Source organism: Panthera tigris, chromosome C1 (genome assembly GCF_018350195.1).
Source record: "Panthera tigris isolate Pti1 chromosome C1, P.tigris_Pti1_mat1.1, whole genome shotgun sequence".
Lineage (NCBI taxonomy): Eukaryota > Metazoa > Chordata > Mammalia > Carnivora > Felidae > Panthera > Panthera tigris.
Genome location: NC_056667.1, coordinates 172,524,251 through 172,545,797, shown reverse-complemented (window position 1 = coordinate 172,545,797; position 21,547 = coordinate 172,524,251). Strand labels below are relative to the sequence as shown.

At 35.5% G+C, this 21,547-nt stretch overlaps 1 protein-coding gene across 1 annotated transcript in view; it reads right to left on the bottom strand.

The window, feature by feature from the left end:
* Positions 1–20,890, bottom strand: part of FAM171B (family with sequence similarity 171 member B) — a 28,818-nt gene extending 7,928 nt beyond the window's left edge. Inside the window, exons 1-8 of the mRNA XM_042993903.1 lie at positions 20,830–20,890; positions 20,467–20,642; positions 17,854–17,977; positions 16,909–17,142; positions 10,856–10,948; positions 7,536–7,694; positions 3,542–3,712; positions 95–211 (exon numbers count right to left, since the gene is read on the bottom strand). Of these exons, the coding sequence (XP_042849837.1) occupies positions 95–211; positions 3,542–3,712; positions 7,536–7,694; positions 10,856–10,948; positions 16,909–17,142; positions 17,854–17,977; positions 20,467–20,642; positions 20,830–20,890 (1,135 nt within the window). The remainder of the gene's footprint in view (positions 1–94; positions 212–3,541; positions 3,713–7,535; positions 7,695–10,855; positions 10,949–16,908; positions 17,143–17,853; positions 17,978–20,466; positions 20,643–20,829) is intronic.
* Positions 20,891–21,547: the final 657 nt, after the last annotated feature.

Below are 21,547 nucleotides of genomic sequence, written 5' to 3'. Positions count from 1 at the left end.
GCAAAGTTTAGAATAAAATTGAGATCTAGTGATATCAATTCCAGTTTGACTATTTGGATTTTTTCAAATGCCTTTTGTTTCATTTTTACAATACCTCTAGTTCCTGGAAGTGGAGCAGCTATCCAGTAGCCCAAACGTGGTGCATCATATGTCCAGACGAAGTGATTGTTATGTTCCTTGACCATTCCCTGGCCATGGTTTACCCAAGCACCTAAAAAGGTAAGTAAAAAATCCCAATCAGTTAGTGTATAGATCTTTAAGGCTGATAGGAGTTTGCTGATAGTCATGTATAGACTGTTTTTGCAGAACTCTTTCAAAAATTATGAAGACTCTGGCAATATATTATCATGAGATAATACATATTATATCAAAATATAGTTTACATTATAATATATACAGTAGGATGATTTGAATGATTGTTATGACTAAAGGAAAGAAAATCATTATAAATAAACTAAGAATGTACACATATTTAGAGAAATCACAACTCTCCGAATAATGTTTAAATTGTACATATTGAGATAGGTTTTAAGGATGTGAATAGTGAAATTCAAATTTATCAATAGGTGGCTATTTGTCACCTGTTCCAGGATTCTGATTAAACACTTGTAATATATGTTTTATGGCCTCATTAATTTTTTTATTAAATACTGTTTTGGTCTATTACTGTTGGCATAGCTCTTTTAGAATGAAATTTTTAAGAATGTTTTTAAAAATACTATCTAATAAAATGCCATCCATAGAAAAAAATTCAGTAAAACCCAGATCTTTTATAAAGTTCAGCATGACAAAGTTTTTTGTAAGTTCAGTGTATATTTGTACTTGGTTTATTAATTCACTGTAATGATATACCTACAGCATGTAAAACAGTATTTAATAAGGTAGACAAACTTGAAATGACAGAAATGGATCAACTTACTGGTTTTTAAATAGTCATACAATTAAGCATTATATATCGAATATATGAATTTAAAAATTTTGTTACTGGAGGGTACAAAGCCTCTGTCAGGACGAATAATCAGAAATCAGAACTCAAAACAGATACTCTTTAAAATGTTGTTTTAAAACAATTCTTTCATTCAACAAATTAGGAAATTCAGGCCCAAATAAGTGATTAGTTCAAAATCACACGGCTGGTGGGGTGCCTGGGTGGCTCAGATGGTTAAGCACTGGACTCTTGATTTCGGCTCAGGTCATTATCTCATGGGTTCGTGATCGAGCCCCGCCTTAGGCTCTGTGCTGACGTACAGAGTCTGCTTGGGATTCTCTCTCTCTACCCCTCCCCTGCTTGTGCTCTCTTTCTCTCGCTCACACTCATAGTAAATAAATCTCTCTCGCTCTCATAATAAACATTTTTTTAAAAAATCACACTGCTGGTGAATGGACTAGAATCTAGGGCTTAGAGCTCTTAATCCAATGATTACAATATATTATATTTGGTTTTAGTCCCCAGTCCTTACACAGAGCTTTGGAAATCCTTGGAGTTATCTATGTAATAAAATGCAATGTTACCTATGGAAAGAGTACCTCTTGTAGTTCCTAACAAGCCACTTTCAACCACACCTGAGTTCATGTTAATGAGGTGACTTTTGGAAAGTCCCTGTGGATTGGGCTGGTTGCCAGGGAAACCCACCAAGTGATTAGAAGGTTGGAATTTTCAGCTTCACCCTACTCCTGCAGAAAGGGGAGATGGGCTGAAGATTAAGTTCAATCACCAATGGTCAATGACAATCATGCCTACATAAAAATACCTGAACTACAGGGTTCGAAGAACAGAGCTGGTGAACACATGGAGGTGGTGGGAGGGGATGCACCCAGAGGAGAGGATATTCTTCTATAATAAACTGATAATATAGCAAGTAAACTGTTTTCCTGTGAGCTGTTCTAGCAACTATCAAGGTTGAGGAGAAGATCATGGGAACCTCCAGTTTATAGCCAGTTGGTCAGAAGCACAGATGATAAACTGAACTTGTAATTGGCCTCTGAGGTGGGGGTTAGGGGATACTCTTGGAAGACTGAGCCTTTAACCTGTGGAATCTGATGCTAATTCTAGGTAGGTAGTGTCTGAATTGAATTTTAGGATACCCAGCTGGTAGAGAACTGCTTGGTGTGAGAAAAACACCCCCACATTTGGTGACAGAAGTGCAGTACTGAGTATAGAATCACATTGAGAGACTTTCTCTTACAACTATCCTTTTTACTTATATACATGTTTTTAAAAACAGTGGCAACTATATATTATTGTTTACATTTTGTAGTAAACAGGTATTTGGATTTTTTTTTTTTTTTTTTTTTTTTTTTGCCTAACTACCCTTCCAATCCAACTGCAGTGAAATCTCATTCCAAATCTCTTTTGAAGGTTAACTGCTCCATATTCTCAGTCCACATGATTAGTTTGGGCCTCCAACACAGAATCTTAAGCCTAAATAAATCTGTACATTCTATTTGCAGACCACAAAGGCTGGTTCGGAGATGGGCATGAAAATTCTATAATTGCAGTGAATCCAAGAGCTTGCACAATTGCTACTGGGAAAAGAATCTCTTTCCATTGGACTTCAACCTGTGTGTCAAGTCAGAGCACCTATACTCTCTTCTTGTCACTCTGAAGGTAAATCTTATCCCAGAAAGGTATTAACACAGAGAAAACATGAGAGAAATCAAATCCTGTGAAACTGTCTTGGCTCTGTATCTTGACTCATCCAAAACAATTGCGGATCATATCCCCCGCCCCCTCCCCCCTTTTTTAGTAATTTAAAGACACTCCTCTTATTTACATGGAAACACAAGAACAAAACCAAGGGAAGCAGAGAAGGAAAAAGTACTTCTACTTAGGAGACTAAACTCAGGACCAAAACTGGTACCTGAGATTTTTTTTTTTAATAACCACTCTGTATCTTAATAGCACAATGTCATTTATTTTCATGAAATTAACATACATTTCTTAATTGCCTTAACCAACCTTTTAGATATAAGTTCATATTGCTTATCGAAACAAAAACCTAGAAGAGTAGAAATAGTTTTTTAAAAATTTATTTATACTTTTCTGTTAAAGATCTTGGGAAATATAAAAGGCAAGGGAGGGGTGACTGGGTGGTTCATCCAGTAGAGCACACGACTCTTGATCTAGGTTATGAGTTCAAGCCCTATGTTGGGCATAGTGCTTACTTTAATAAAAAAGGAATGTGAATAAATAATACTATTCTTTACATGTAACATATTGGCATCATTTTCCCCACAATTGTATTATATTAATCAAAGTGGGGCCAAATTCTGGCCATTGATAAAGTGCTTAAAATTGTAACATTACTGATTTAGTGCTCTACTAAAGATAAATCATTCAAATATAAATGATATATTTTAATGTTTTAAATAAGACACATTAATTTTTAATTATTCTATAGTCAGCATATAAAAATTTGCCAATTATACCTCAATAAAGCTGAAAAAATCTTTAATAGTAATATGGAAACCTGTCTTTAAGATCAAACATTCAAACACCCAAAAGGAAAATATTCAGAGTATTTTCACGTAGTTCACATACCTATGTTCATATCAAATGTCCAGGCAGGTATCTGATCCCCTGCACTTACATCATTTGTATGTATAAGGGGAAGAGAAACTTGAATAGAGCCATCCACCTTTAATTCTTTTCCTCCAGAATATATTTTCACGCATATTGCAGCAAGAGGAGTCAATTCAGTACTTTCAAAACCTGAAAAAGAAGACAGTTTATTAAAACCATATGTAAAATACACGTTGTAGTTACATATTAATAACAAAGTAATATGGGCCTAAAATATCTAATTCATTTATTTCACCTATGGTTATCCACTTTAATATTAAATAGATACTGGGTCCTCATGAAAGAATTGTAAAGTATATCATAAATATAGGTTATACTCATGTAACTTGACAAATCAACATGAGCCCAGAGATCTAATTCTTTCAGAGTCATGTGATTTAAGGTCACCAGAACCTAATTCAATGTTTTAAAAACCTACAAAACAACAGCAAAAAAATACAGTTCACAAGTGTCCTACCCAAATAAAGGTTCTACCACCTCAAGTCATCAATGCAGATTTGGGTCTATAAGCCAGTTTCTCCTGTCCCCAAGAGTGTCTGTTTCAAGTACAAGAACCAACAGACTGAGCTGTGTTCCTTGAAGTTACCTCGTGGAAAAAACATTCTGATTCAAAATGCAAATTTTCACAGGTTTGACAAACATGAAACAAAATCAGCAATATTGTTTGCTGATAAAAGTAATAAGCTTTGATATATATTTGATTAATAGCATAACTGAAGGAATATAAACAGACTAAATATTAATAATACAATATTACTTAGACTTCAAAGCTTGAAAGGAGGGAAATGAGATTAAGAGAAGAATTGGTTATAGTGTTTTGCCTAAGGTTTTAAAGTATAATTATACATACAATTTATAATATGCCTTCTTAAACACCAGGAGCTACCTATATTTCTCTATTACTGACAGGAAAAGAGTAGAAAATGCCTTTGTTTTGTTTTTAAATATTAGCGATGCCAAAAATAATCTATACCAGAATAATTATAATGAATAAAGTAATATGGTTACAGATGTTAAAATTTAATATAAATTTTCTACAAATAATTTGATAATTTTAGATTTTCCAAGTAATTTACTAACACATTAGAAAGAGTTGACTCTAGTGTATTTATTATATATAATTTGCTCTTTGTAGATAAACCTGAATCTTTGAATAAAAGCTAGAGTTTTGTTCATCATTTAACAAATATTTATAACAGAGCCCCTATTGGCACCACCTACTCATCTTGGTTCCAAAGACACAGTGCGTACATGATCTCTTGAGATATGTTTTTCACAATCTGCATTACCATCAAGAATGCTTTTTTTCCATTTCTTTGCTCATTGTCAATTTTTCCTCCACCGGAATGTAAATGTATGGTAGAAGCTGCTTTATCAGTGCTTTAAGGAAAATCTGGAAAGGCAATGTAATTGCATGGTCATAAAAGTTGCCTCTCTAAGGAGGGGATGTTTGAGCTGCGGCCAAATGATAAGATGCCATCCATACAAAGACCTCAGAGAAGAGCTTTCCAGGAAGAAGAAACAAGTGAAAAACCTCCAAATCAGAGGTGATCTTGGCATGTTTAAGAATGAAAGAAGGTTGGAGGGCAGAGAGGTAGAAATAACAGAGGGCCTTCCAGGCCCCGGAAAGGAATTCTCATTATCACTACTACTATATCTGGTGTGTATCTTCACCTGTCAGAGCAATTACTGGCTTAATGAAAAACTTCAATGAAATAGAAGACAATTAGCCTTGGTAAACTTCCTGAAACACTAATATAAGATAAGCAAAGTAATGGCATACATATTTTGTAGACCAGTTACACTAGTACAAATCCAATGTAAGCACAAATAAATTACTATGTAATCTGTAAGTAGTTATAATTTCTTATGTCAAACTGTTTAGTAAAGCCAGCTGGCTTTCTGAGGTGCCTGCTCTTCACTCCACTCCCACCCCTCGGTTCTGTGCATCGGTGGCTTTACATCCTAAATGCAGCTGAAATTATGAGATCAATTCCCCACCATGTGAGATAAGGCCAACTCAACTCAAAAAAGAAGGAAAAGAGAATGGTACAAGAGAAAAAGAGACTAAAAGGTAATGATAAGGACGCAACTTGAAAAAAACTTTTACTCACAGACCACTAGAACTATACAATACAATAGCCAATCCAATACAGTAGCCACCCGCAACATGCTGCAATTTAAAGGACGTTAGTGCTTTAGTTCCTCAGTGTACTAGTTATATTTCAAGAGCTCAACAGACACATGTGGCTAGTAGCTACCATATTGGATAGAGCAGAAGAACATTGCCATTGGCGGCACTGCTGTAGAACTTTTAAAATGTTAGCAGCACTCTCAGGATAACTGAAACAGTGAATGAATAGTCTCAAAAGCAGGTGGTAGAGGAATGCTGGAAGGAAGCACCCATTATGTCCCCTTCCCACTGGGCCTATTCTTGACCATAAAAACTCCTCAGGACCACATGAGCTTCATTTGTGATATGGTAGACTGGTCCCATCCTTGTAAATGTTTTTATTTTGAGCATCCTATAACTTCCATCTGGAAAATTTTGGCAGGTGTCTTAGAATGGCTTCTTGAAGAAGCTAAGCCTGAGATATCAATTTGGGAGGAAGTACCCACCATTGAGGGAGTGGAGACATATAAAGAAGAAGAAGACAAAAAAAGATTATTAAGGAATAGATATGTACTCTCTTTGTACTCTTGTCTATTAGTTGAGAGCTTGCCCTAGTGAGGGCCTCGCCTGCTTGCTGGACCACAGAATGCCTTTAGGCAGAGTCACAGATGTGTGCAGCAGGAAACACAGGCCCATAACAGAGGAGGGACAGTCATCTTGCTGGAGTACCAATAGCATCGGCTACAATAGGTAAGAAAAAAAAAACAAAACTAACCAAAACATCTATACGCTTATTACTCTAATTTCTGGTTGTTCCCCAAATGAAATGGAACAAAATTTGACCTAAATGAAATCCTCAAAATTATAGACTGAGGTGATTTTTAAAAACAGTGGAGTTTCAGTTATATGTTGCCACAGGTGGTAGAAATAGTGGAACAAAGGTGGATGTACAGAGAAGAGAGATTTTACAGGGTTTATTCATGGGTATATTAAATAAAATGTAAAAGCCCATCATCCTCTTACCTGTTAGGCTGTGACAGCCCTATACTGTGTGTGTATATATATATAGAGAGAAATATATATATATATATGCTGCTGAATCTGGAATACAGCTGACCCTTGAATAACATGGGTTTGAACTGCACAGGTGCACTTACGTGCATTGTTTTTGATAAATGCAGTACCGTAAATGTATTTTCTCTTTCTTAGGATTTTCTTAACACTTTCCTTCCTCTAGCTTATTGTAAGAATACAGTAAATAACACATATAATATACAAAATATGTGTTAATTGACAGTTATTGGTAAGGCTTCTGGTCAACAGTAGGCAATCAGTAGTTACATTTCTGGAGAATCAAAATGTTATGTGAGTTTTTTAACTGGGGGGAGGCAATCTCTACATTGTTCAAGGGTCAACTGTATATGTTTTTTAAAAACTTATAATTTTACTAACTTAGAATATCAAATTTATTTAAGAAAAACTTCCAGTTGGTTACTCCCATCTATAAACTTTTTATGTCTAACAATTATTGACAGTTCTGATTAATTTGATAACAATAATTGAAGGTCAAATTCTAAAAACACGTATAAACTTCTTTAAGTCAAATTTTCATTTTTATGTATTTTTTTAACCTGCAAAGTTATACAGTATCATTACTATTTTCTTTGGATAGAAATATCCTGTACATTAAATTTTTCATTAATTTAATATAATGTATGCAGAAGATTATGGTATAATTTTTCTTTCACTGGATAAAAGGAAATTGCCTTATAACATTTTAATAACTAGCTTTATATACTGTTTCTTTTAAGTATTATTTATATAAAAGCTAGATAGTACCTGATTTATTGAGCATAATTCCAGTTGTATACAGGAAATTGTCCACTTTCAAAAATTGTTGTAGAACTGTAAGATAGCCTGTTACGTTGCTAATATGATGGTTGTCAGGTAGTTTAATTAAGGCTTTTGAAAACTGAACACTTGGTTGAGATTTGGCATCTGGAAAAAGGAAACTTCATTAACAAATGGACAAAACAAATGCATATTAGGCATAACATCATTACTCAGGACATTTTACGTTAACATCTCCTTATAATTAATATTTTAAATTCTGAATTGAAATAAGAAATCTTCCTTTCTTTAGGTCACACAAGGCACCTTTATCCTGGAGACCACTTGATTCTACTGCCCAGAATTTCTTCATCCTTTTTGGGTTTTACTCTAGGAAACCACATACCGACCATTTTAGCCCATTTGATTCACTTGGGGTTTCATTTCTGTAACACAAGCTAATGGTGCATGCCAGAATGGGCTGGAACCAATCCAAATGTCAGGTATTCAATTGATAAATGTTATCTCATGTTAATAACTTTGAATTGACTATCCTTCAATATAACTTACAAAGTGAAAATTCAGTGATAGTATTGATATTTCTGTAATCAATGTATTTTTAACAATTTAAGGGTCAACTCTTAAATCCTTGAAACTTATCAGAAATATCAGCTATTGCTTTGGACTTTAAGGTTGCTGACAAAGACAAAAGCAATCAGTTCAATTATTAGAATTTTTTAAGTGTCAGTTTCTAAATAGTTACATCACAAAACATGACAAAGATGTAACATAATTTTCAAAATCAGTGTATTGTTTACATATGAAGCTAGAAAAACTAATACCTGGAAAGTAAGAGATATAACTAAAAACAACACATTTATATTATTCTTATTTGGTTAAATTGAGGGTATAATCTAATACCTTCTGATCACTTTACAAGTACTATCTACACCTTACTCTGTTAAAATACCTGCCTTAAAAAAGTGCTGTGGAAATATTTCACATTAATAGAGGCTGAGACATGAAAACTGAATGTAATATTTGACCCTAAACCGGAGTGACAAAAAAAAAAAAAAAAAAAAAAAAAAAAAAAAAAGGCGCCAGTGGACAAAATTGGAATTTGGATGGTAAGTTATCCTATCAACATTAAATTGGCTGAACTGTGTTGTGGCCACTTAATATCCCAAATCTTAGGAAGTGCATGCTTAAGTATTTAGAGGTAAAAGGCCACGATGCATGTAACTTACCTTCAAATGGTTCAGAAAAAAAGTATGCATACCCAGAGCACAAATACACATATAGTAAAGCAAATGGAATAAAATGTTATCAATAGCTAAATTTGAGTAGAGGGTATACAGGAGTTGTCTCTTATCCTTGCAACTTTTCTATATTTTGAAATTATTTCTGCATTTGAAGTTATTTTCAAATATAAAGTTAAAAATATACATGTGCTTTAATTATGCTGAAACCCAAATTTCTTATAACTGCAAACATGTACACTAAGTAAAATGTCTGTCTGAGCCTCTGTAAGGTTTTGTACATTCCTGAAGTTTCTAATTTCTCCTGCTCCCTTTTTATCACAAACACACACAAACCTAACACATTTTCATTGTACAAACTGAACACCTTTCTGATCAAATCCTGGAAGAAAAAATATCAATGTTTTATGGAAGTTGAGAAGTGAGGATGTGTATCTTCCAAGGAAGGATTTATCATCTGCAGAAACACCCCTCCTTTCCTGCTTAGCTTTTCAATGGGTCAACTCTTAGGACACTGAGGTAGTAAAAGGAAGCTATCTGAGAACTCAAGAGAGCCCACAGTGTTCTCATGGAGATATAGACAGTATCTCCCAGATAAATGAGTGCTCACCATTGCTTGGTAAAATGCAAAGGAGTGGCATATGGACATGTTCACACTAATCTATTTCATATGTTCTGGAGGAAATTACAATTTGTAATGGGGTTTGAAGAAGACAGTATGAAGTAGGAATGTGTCAAAACACAACCTTAACAAGAAGGTGCTGCTGAAGAGGGACTGTTTTTACTAAGGTCCCAGCAGCATAACGTGTACCCTTTCTCTATGGTAAATGGTTCCTATTTACTTTTTATCCTTCTGCACACCATGCCACATGCACCCATCCTGCCAGGCAGAGCAAACTTGCAACTCAAAATTCTATTAAATCTATTAGATTTCAAGAGTAAGATTCTGGTAATTTCCTCAGTAAATTAATCACACCCTGGTTTAATTTTTTTCCAAATATTTTCTTTAATATTTTTGAAATAAGATAACTTCCGAGGGGCGCCTGGGTGGCTCAGTCGATTAGCAGACTTTGGCTCAGGTTGTGATCTCACGGTGAGTTCAAGCCCCACATTGGGCTGTGTGCTGACAGCTCAGAGCCTGGAGCCTGATTTGGATTCTCTTTCTCTCTCTCTTTCTATTCCCTCTCCCACTTGTACTCTCTCTCTCTCTCTGTCTCTCTCTCTGCCCCTCCTCCTGTCAAAAATAAACATTAAAAAAAAAGATAGCTTCTGAAAATGAACTTTCACAAACAATTTCTTTTTACCATGACTCTTATTGGACTCTTACTTTGAGGATTTTCTGCCTTTACCAATCAGTCATTACTATTATGCTTTAGTCTTAAACACTGATTCCCCAATACAAAAAAAATAATTTTTTTGTCATCGATAGAGGTTTTATATAACATGCAGTAAAAGAGTGCAAAATGTGGGGGTTCCCCTAAGAACTAGTTAAGGAAGATGGCAGGGGGGTAAAGGTCATGCTGGAACTGTCATTCTCAGGGTTGGTAAAGCAGAACTAGAGGTCATAGTTTAAGTCAGACTCCAAATAAAGCTTCCTGTATTCTGGCCCATGGGATATGCAAGTGGGGTAAATTCCACCTGCTATGGAAAGACCTTACCCACTCTCAGGCCCTTCCCACTCAGGGATGGAAGTGCCTGCAAATTAGAGAGTCCCAAAGTTCCAACCTTTTCCTAATTTCACTGACCACTAAAGCTCAGTGAGAGATGTGATTTGGAAAGAAGCTCAGAATCTCAGTGCAGTCTTTCAGAAACTCAAATGTTCCTACTGGGGCCAGGATGCTAAAATAGTAGAGAATGATTCCCACTATACAAATCCCCATATTGTTGTTTGACAGTGAAATAAGAATCAGTTAAGATCAACTTACAGCAGTACTAATCATCCTTGAGCAATTTAGACTTTTCTCCAAGTTACAACTAACGTGAATTCATTAGTGAAGAACTACAGTAACATAATTAAAGTGATTATCACTAAGTTTTTACCTACAAGTTGAGAAGAGGTGTTGTACTTACCAGCTAATTTTCCAGTAATTAAAACAGTGTCTTCAAATAGCCATATATTTGCTTGGCTTTGCGGGAACAGCGAAAGTGTAACTGATGAATATACTGTGAAATATAGAACAATTAAAATATATTATTAAACGTGGGGAAAAACTAGGTTAAATATAGTCTGTTCCAGCAGGCCCTAAAAAGTGGGAAGGGAAGGGGGGACTGTGGAAAAAAAGGAAAAATAAATGTAAAATACGATGAAGGGGGAAAAAAGAGTATCACAGTAAAGTCAGGGGGAAAAAGGTCAGGCATCACTATTTTACTAATCCTTTCTATTTCCAATAGTTTGTACCAAAATTACTAATGATGTTCTATAACCCCAGACATGTATTGTCAGATTAAATGCCTGAATAATCCTCTGTTTTCTCTATACAATTGTTACTTGTTGTTTCCTTATGATTAAAATAAATAAATAAAACTTTGGCTCCACAATTCAAGGTTCTCTAAGATAGAGACTACATGCACTGATGTTTTTTTCACTTCCTGCATAAGGGCACAACTCTCTTCACCACACAGTATGGTTTGCCAGCTCTAAGTTGGCAGAAGAGGAAACAGTTTAATGCATTACAGAACAAATTATCCACAGTCATTGGTAGCAATGCAGGATGAGGCCAAATCTGCCTACAAGAGTAGGTACCTTAAATAACGGGTGGGATCAGTAAGTGCAGATGGCCTGAAAGATAACAAAATTATTTCAAGATCAGAAGTGTGTGGGGGAGGGAAGACCATTTTATAAGCAAGAAAAGATCAAATAAACTTACTAAAAATGAGTTCTCATTTGATAGCTCTCTTCTATTCGATACAAGCACTTAAAAGAAATAACAAAATCCTAAATCACTTAGGACAGGATAAAATACATTTGCATGGAAATATGTTTTAAGATATTTCAAAGAGCTGTAAAGACTGATAAGAGGATAAAACACAAAAATATATGAATGGGTATAAAATGAAATACACCATTTTCCTACAATAGGAAAAGAAATACCAAACAAAAGTACAATTTCAATTCAGAATACATTGATAGCTAGACTAATTAGTGGCTTTATGAAATTAGAAAGTGTCAGGGTAGTAGCTTGGACCTTGAGATGATTATAAGTAGAGCACTTTCCCACATTTGGATACTTTGTTAAAAGGGGGGGGCAGCCCTCACAGTTGAAGGTTATTAAACCCGAGGAGAATCTTTTGAACTTCACGAAAACTTATATGTGGATTTCCTTTCACTTAAAAAAAAAGGTTTCTCATTATAAAAGGGATGAATATCCACTCTAGAAAAGTTGAGAAATACAGAAAAAAAGAATAAAGTGATGGCCCTCCCAATCCCATGACAAAGACAATCACTACTAATATTTCAGTATATTCTTCCCGGCTTTTTCCTGTGATTTTTTTAAAATAGGGAGTACAGGGGCGCCTGGGTGGCTCAGCCGGTTAAGCGGCTGACTTCGGCTCAGGTCACAATCTCTCGGTCGAGAGAGTTCGAGCCCCGAGTCAGGCTCTGTGCTGACCGCTCAAAGCCTGGAGCCTGTTTCAGATTCTGTGTCCCCTTCTCTCTCTGACCCTCCCCCATTCATGCTCTGTCTCTCTCTGTCTCAAAAATAAACGTTAAGAAAAATAAAATAAAATAGGGAGTACAATATTATATGTGGAATATTTTTACCCTGTTTTTTTCATTTAAGATAAAATAAGCATTTCCATCCCTCATTAGAAACTCTTCCTAACATTGTCAAGGTCACTTATGTCCTTTCTTGAAATATCAAGACTTAACCACTGTACTAGTATCACATATTTAGTTTTCATTTTTACCATTATTGCAAAAAATAACATTTGAATCAACATTCTTATGTACAAAGATCTGTCAACTTTAGTTATTTATATATCTATTTTTAGGATGGACTCTTAGTGGAATACTGGGTCAAAGGTGAAGATTTTGAAGACTTTTGACACACATATTTCAAAATTGCTAACCAGATAATTTTGCTGACTTGTACACCCACCAACCATGTTCGAGAAAGCTCACTATACCTCACTCTCTCAGTACTATGTTCACTTTTAAAAAACTTAGTTCTAAGGTGAAAAATCTAAGAAATGTGTATGTCTTTGGTACAGCAAATCTGAGACTATCAGGAAAATAAAACAGTTTATCACATCTAGTAATCTTTTTGTTTTTCTGGTTTTGAAAAATTCCAGGTAAGGATTTTGCCCATTTACCTTATTTAGTTAGGACCTGAATGTTTTCTAACTAATTTGTATGAATTATTTACATATTGAGGCTATTACTCTTTATTGTCTAATATTTTCCTATTTTTAGACATTTTTTGAAATATAATTGATGTATGACTTATTAACTGCAGGTGTCAACATCATGATTCAATATTTATATATATTGCAAAATGATTACCACAGTAAGTCTGGTGAATATCCACCACCTTACATACATTTTTCCCCCTGTGATAAGAACTTTTAAGATATACTCTCTTAGCAACTTTCAAATATAGAATACAGTATTATTACCTATAGTCACATGCTGTATAATACCTTTGTTAAAAATAGTGCAATCTACCTTTTACGACATCTTTCATTGCTTTTAGGTTTAAACAGGCCTTCCTTATAAAAAAAATCATTTTTGGGGCACCTGGGTGGCTCAGTCAAACGTCTAACTTCAGCTCAGGTCATGATCTCACAGCTTGTGGGTTTGAGCCCCATGTCGGGCTCTGTGCTGACAGCTCAGAGCCTGGAGCCTGCTTTGGATTCTGTGTATCCCTCTCTCTCTTCCCCTCCCCCCCCCCACACACTGTCTCTCTCTCTCTCAAAAATAAACATTAAAATTTTTTTTTAATCATTTTTATTTTCTTGTATTTAACATAATTTGATTTTCCACATTTGAACTCTATGAGCAATATATCTGGAATATGAATCCAAAATATCCTAATACTACTTTTTTTCAGCCTTTTCTTAATGATTTATACTGGTACCTTATCATAGATTACATTTTCTTATACATGCTACTTAGTATCTAATTTGTATCACAGTATTACAGAATTTTAATTGTGTAGCTACATATTATTTTAGTTATATGAAATGGCATATCACCTCTAGTAAATCTTCTTTTAAAATGATTTCCAGATTTTTATTCTCCAGAATATTTTCCTGCATATTTTGTTTGTCCTTGTTGTTTTGAAAGGGATTTCTTTTCATTATTTTTCATAACTGGTCACTACTTCTGGTATATAAGAATATGTATTGACTTGTACCAATGCTAATTCTATACTTAGTAGTTCTGTCAAATTCCATTAATTCCATTAATTTTGAGATTTTTAAGATTCATGCTTTGTAATTTTCCAGGGATATGATAACTGGAAATAGTAATGTCTTTGATTCTTTCTTATACTTATCCTCTTTTTTGGTCTGTTGATATATTTTTGCTCTGATAAGAATCTATAATGTGGGCGCCTGGGTGGCGCAGTCGGTTAAGCGTCCGACTTCAGCCAGGTCACAATCTCGCGGTCCGTGAGTTCGAGCCCCGCGTCAGGCTCTGGGCTGATGGATCGGAGCCTGGAGCCTGTTTCCGATTCTGTGTCTCCCTCTCTCTCTCTGCCCCTCCCCCGTTCATGCTCTGTCTCTCTCTGTCCCAAAAATAAATAAAAAACGTTGAAAAAAAAATTAAAAAAAAAAAAAGAATCTATAATGTAAAATAATATGGACATCTGTGTTCTGTTTCTTATTTTCATAGGATCACCTCTACTATTTTATAGTCAGGTATGAATTCGAGATATTTACCATGTTAAGGATATCTTTATGGTCCTAGTTTTTAAAGAGCTTGTTCTTAGTTGGGCATGGATGGTCAACTTGTAACATGCATTTCAGAAAATTATTGATGCTATCTGATACTTCTAAAGTGTTCCACTAATATGATATGTAAAATTGACAGAGTGACACCATTCACATCCTTATAATCCTGCAAAGAAGAAAAATCCTACTTGGTCTTAACAGAATGCTATATTTAAACAATGGTGAAACTCTTTTGTATTATTCTGTTTAGGATTTTTGTATTTAGAGTTATAAGTAAGATTGGTCTATAAAGGAGTACATGTGTATATGAGAGAGAGCACATATGAAGGCATTTAATTTTTCATTACCTTTGTTAGATCTCATAATCAAGGCTGCACTGGCTTTATAAGATGATTTGGAGTATCTTTTTTTAAAATAGCCTTTTGCGGGGGCACTTGGGTGACTCAGCCAGTTGGGCGTCTGACCGGCTCAGGTCACAATCTTACAGTTCATGGGTTCACGCCCTGCATCGGGCTCTGTGCTGACAACTCATAGCCCGGAGCCTGTTTCAGATTCTGTGTCTCCCTCTCTCTGCCCCTCGCCTGCTCACACCCTGACTCTCTCAAAACTAAACATTAAAAAAATTTTAAATAGCCTTTGAATCAAGCTATTTTTATTCAGAACATTTATCCATGGTTATGGTCTACCTCATCTAAAATCAATATAGTCATTTATATTATCACAAAATTATTAGATTTTTTAAGATTATTGCTTTGATACAGAACATTTGATTTTTTAAAGATTTTATATATTTTTTCTTATCTTTTATTTCCTTATTTGTTTAGATTACAGATGCATGTATAATTTATTTTGAAGAATTAGCATTTTGTCAATTCTCTCTACATTTTCTAATTAATGTCCATCTACTTTCATCTTTATTTCCTTTTTCCCATCTTTTAGTTTCTTTCATTATTTTTCTAATTCTAATTTAATTAATAAGTGTGCTTCATCTCCGTCTTCTAAAAAAAACTAAAGTGGGGTGCCTTGGTGGCTCAGTTAAGCGGCTGACTTCGGCTCAGGTCATGATTTTGTGGTCCGTGAGTTCGAGCTCCGCGTCGGGCTCTGTGCTGACAGCTCAGAGCCTGGAGCCTGCTTCGGATTCTGTGTCTCCCTCTCTCTGACCCTCCCCTGTTCATGCTCTGTCTCAAAAATAAATAAACGTTAAAAAAAATTTTTTTATAAAAAAAACTAAAGTATATAAGACCAAGAATTCACCTCAGACTTTTATATCCCTAGTCAGATTTTTGAGTCATGATTTTATTAAATCTCATTCACATGAGTCCTTATTTATCTAATTCATTTTTCATTTTCTTTCTCATTCTAAACTTGAATAAGAGTTCAAGAATTCAAATGTTTCCAGTATGAAACCAAATTAAGTATCTAAATTCTAATAACCATCACACACACACAAAAAAAAGATTGATTACCCAAGTATCATCCTTCCAATGAGACTTGCATTCTAGTATCTTCTATGGCTTGTACTTCTCAATATCCAATTAGTCACACTAAGTCTTATCCACTTATTTTTTTTCCTCAGATTTATTGAGCTATACCTGATATAACTGTAAGTTTAAGGTTTATATGATGATTGGCACAGTAATTACCAATTCTTCCTTCAGTATGCCTCTTATATTTACCTCCTCCCTTTCATTCCCTCGCTTACATCAGACTGTTACTGTCCACCAGGAGCACAACCACAGCTTTGTAGCAAGGCTCCCTGAATCCATTCTAGCCCTGTTTTTGGCCTAAACATCATACACTGTTAAGTAAATTCAGTTTCCAAACAACTTACAGTTATTGTACTCAAGAATTTGCACTGCCTTATGATTCACATAAATCTAAACTTTTTGCCTCTGCTTTCAAGAACGTCCTTGCACCATCTGGCCCACCCTGCTCCTCACTAATCCTCTGGGCATGCCAAGCCTCTCACCGCCACCTGCAGACAAGCTCTGTACCAGAGCAGAGCTCTTGCTCAGGACTCTTTCAAGCCTCTGTGAGGAAAAGAAAAAAAAAAAAAAAGACTTTCATGTTTTCTTCCAACTGGCACTCCTTTCTAACCTCTCTGTATTGACTTCACATGGGTTGTCTCATTGTCAGTTTACCAGAACAAGAGATTCCCAAAGCAGGAAAAAAAAAAAAAAAAAGTCATGTACATTTAAGTAAAGGCTTTTACACTGTTGTTAAGTGCTTACTTGGCATTTTTCCAGTCTTCCAAGGCAGAGGTGTCAACACGTAGCCATCCTTGTAAGCAACAATGGTTAAGCTGAGCCCTAATTTATAGGGTACTTTTATCAACACTGCTCCATTGTTCTTAGTTACTGTGGAATTTGTTTTCGTGTAGTTTACAAACACTTCTACAACTGCTTGACTCAGGTACTGACGACTGATGATGTCATTCACCTGTACTTTCAGCATAAATACAGACGCTGGAAGAGAAAGAAGCCAGAAATAACAGCAAGTCAGATCCTAGGGTGCATATGTCACTATACCTTAAAATGTCATTCAAGACATCTGAATAACCATACAAAACTGATAAAATCTGGAAATACATATGTATGGATGCATTGACACAGGGGGAGAAACATTCCAACAAATTCATTATTCTTTCTAAAACTGAATAAATTTTTATTATTAATAAGGCACAGTGTTATTATCCCAATTTTTTTCTGCCAGTAAAAAGAAGAAAAGGAAGCAGTGAATAAGAGGAAGACAGAGGTTCTGTCTTCAGAAAAACCCATTTTCACTTGGCCTCACTAATTCTAATGCTATCAAGTAACTAATTCAAAATATAGTCAAAGTTCCTGGAATAAAATGCAATCTCACTAAACCTTAGTGCATGACTAGCTCCTTTATTTTGTTCTGTTGTCTGGAAAGCATGGGATGTGTTTCAGTTCCAAATTACCAAATATCAAAATAAAATCTTTAAAATACCAAAAAGTATATTATCTGTTAAATATGTAAGAAAGCACAGTAAGATAATAAATTGAGGAAAATAAGAATTAACTGGTTTCTAACTTAAACCTACAGCTTTATAGATCTTTGACAATATGTTCATGGATATACCAATGTTAATGTCTCATAAAAAAAACTTGTATCACCATGGAAATGCCTTTGTAAAGCCTGTATCACAACTTTACCACCTTTGCCAAAGATGCCTTCTCTTCCACTATTAATGGGCTTTGGAGTCAGTCGATGCCCATCTCTGCCGTTCCCTAGATGTGTGACTTTGGGGAAGTTACCTCTCAAAGTCCATTTGCTCATCTGTAAAATTAGAATAGTAACTACTTTGAGGTAATAAAATGAAATAATGCAAATAATGTGTTCAGCACAGAGGTTAGCTGTCACTTAATATCATTAATAATAAAAATTATTTCTCCACAGTTGGAGACCATTTCACAAACATTAGAGTCATCTGTAAGAAATAACTCATGAGGACTGATGTTGTGGGTATACATTTGCAAAAACCCATTTCACTCCAAATATTTTTTCACAAGAATAGCACGTCAGGTAAAAAATCCTTGTCACCATTGCCTGAGCTGCAATATTACTACCAAACTATTCTTACACCTTATATACTCTAACTTTGTTAAAAATAAACTAGATTTTAAATTGCTTTTGGACCATAACAAAGACATTTTAAATACAAATCGAACTACTGCAGTAATCACCCAGTCCTAGAAAAGATGCAATCTAGCAGGCTAGAAAAGAGCTCTGATCCTTTCAAGACTCTAAAATTCAAGTTAAATGTTATTCAAACACTATTATCTATTTAGACACAAAGATTTTTTAGTATATTTCCTCTTCTGTATGATAATAAAATGTTAATAATATATAGAATAATAATTATAACCACAAGAACTAAAATGTGTTGAGGGTTAATGAGTAAGGCATTGTGTTCATTTTTAAGTGCATCATTCCATTTACTCTTCAAAATCCTAATTACAGAGACATTATTGTTTCCTTCATCATATATATTGGTAACTGTGGGCTAGGTTTGTAAATCATCCATGGCCAACCCTCAGTAGATGGAAGTAACAGGACACAAACTTGGGACCATCTCTCCTCAAAGTGTGTGCTCTTAAGCCACTGCATTACAACTGCCTGATTTAACTCTTTTCTTTTTAAGTTTATTTATTAAGTGTGAGAGAGAGCACAAGCAGGGGAGGTGCCGAGAGAGAGGGGGGGAGACAGAGAGACAGAGAGAGATTCCCAAGCAGGCTCTGCACAGCAGTGCAGTGTGGAGCCTGATGCAGGGCTCGAACTCACAAAGCTAGAGATCATGAGCCAAAACCAAGAGTCCGATGCTTAACCGACTGAGCCACCCAGGCACCCTGCCTGATTCAACTCTTAAAAGCAATCCTAACCCCAGTTTAGAGTGAAGAGATGGGAAGAATGAATTGGGAAAAAGGAAAGAAAAGGGAGGATTATATTCTGGATAGCTATACCTTAAAATGAGGTTCCATTAGTCTGTCTAAAAAGCTGTTAATTTCCAGGACAACAATCTCTATACATTCAAATGTATATATGGAGAATAGAAAACAAAGCAAAATATATATTACTGATATTTATCCATACCTATGCCCTCTCAGCATTTTTAATAATAGGCAGCTTTGTGGGAGGTTAAATTATTTGTGACTAGTCATTACTATCATTGCTTTTAATAAATTCAGGAGCATCAGGTACTAAAAGGTCAACGAAGCCTTGGTTTTTAGCACCTACTGTTCCTCAAATTATTTATTTTCCCATCATTTTATAAGTTCAGCCCATTACTCTAAAATTAAAAAAAAAATCATGTAACATTTAAAATCAAAATATGAAGAAGGGCTGTGGATAAACACATGTTCCTAATGCCAAGCCTTGAATGTATATTATCACAAAAATCTCAATATACTTTTATAAAATATGTGATATCAAGTCTACTTTACCAATGAAAAAATGAGAATTCAGGTAAGTAATGTGAACTGCTCCAATTCTCGCTCATTTTAAGAGGTCTTGTTAGCTGAAACACGTCTCTGTGAATGACTGCAAAGCCATCTTTACACCATGTAACAGGGAGTCTTGGGATCATGCTACTAAAATTAATTCAAGGAATATATTGTTGCAATTACTGAGAAATGCTTATATAACATGAACTAAAAAGAAAAAAAGGCGGGGGGGGGGGCGTCTGAGTGGCTCAGTGGGTTAAGCGTCCAACTCTTGGCTTCCATCCAGGTCATGATCTCATGACTCATGAATTCATGCCCTGCATCAGGCTCTGTGCTGACAGTGCAAAGCCTGCTTGGGATTCTCTGTCTCCTTCCCTTTCTGCCTCTCCCCCACTTGCACTCTCTTGGTCTCAAAAATCAATCAATCATTAAAAAAAAAAAAAAAAGAAAGAAAAAGGAAAAAAGGGAGCTCCCCAACAGACAAACACATTAAACCATGGCCTTAAACTCATATGGGAAATATAACTCTTGTATAAAAAACAAGTAAGACATGTGACATGATGGCCTCCTAAACTAAACGTCCTTGAACAGGTCCACCTAGAATAAAAGCTATGTGTAGAAGACAAATAGTTGCCCCATTCAAAATAATTTCTCCAACTGCCCAGCTCCTAATCCCCTAGATGAAATTTACTGAGCCGCTGGCACAAAGTACCTCACTAACGGGGGCCAGAAAGATTCTGTCAGGACCTCAAAATGTGGCTGAAGATACACAGAAGCAAATGGTTGCGGAAGCTGAAACATCTTAGAAAGTCTAGGAGCACCTACCCACTGAGCTTTCCAAAGTCTCCCTGCCCTTTGTCCTTCCAGAGGTGGGTTGTACAGCTCCTCCTGCTGATCTGTGAGCTGTAGCATCATCCCTCCCCAGAGGCCCTTTATTCCTTGTAGCCAGAGGCAGATTCTGTTGCTTCCAAAGCAAGCACCTTGGATGATATAGGATACAACTGTAAACGCAGCATGTGTTATTTAATGGGCTACTCTATCTTTCGTAAGAGAAGGTACAGGAAGGAAGGATAATGTTATGTACCAAAAACAGGATAAAGCATATAAGAGGGAGACTGCACATAACTAAAAGGGAATTAAGATTCGCTAATAAAATTTAATAATGGGTCTTATTCAAATCAAATGTACCCACAATGGCTCCTTCAACAGCATCTTCAGGAGTAGGAATTCTGATTAATTCCTTTGCCATAACGATTAATTTCAGAAATTCTGAGAGTCTTTGATTTATAGACAAACTCCAGTGTGTAGTAAGATCTTAAGCGAAATTCATAAAAAAACCAAACCTGTGTCTTCTGTCTCCTCCTGCAAAAGTACAGTTGTCAAAATAAGACACACTAAAGGCTCCTGACATTCTGAGGCTGGATTTGATTCTTAATGTTTTCCAAAACATTTTTTAATCCAGAATGGATGGTTTTATTTTTCCACATGTAATAATTATGTTAAAGAATAAATTTGATGAGAAAGTGATTATCAAGTTCAGGAAAAAAATGATTTGCAAAGGTCAAATATCGCCGATCAAAATCAGTGTTCCTCTGAAGAGATCCCGTATTTCTGCTCCTTAGATCTATTAGACTCAGGACATAATGTAGCCCTGACCAGCAGGGTCCTCTCTAGCTCAATTTGGAAAAAAAACTAATGCTATTTATGACATGCACATACACACACACACACACACACACACACACCAAGCTGAGTGCGAGAAACTTTATCCATGTTGTCCAATTTCATCCTGATACAAACCTGCAAGACTTTCCCCCCATTTTAAGGCAAGGAATCTAAGGCTAGAATTGCACAATTAAGGCAGGATTCACAGACAGGTTCATCTGACTCCGAGTTCTATGCATTC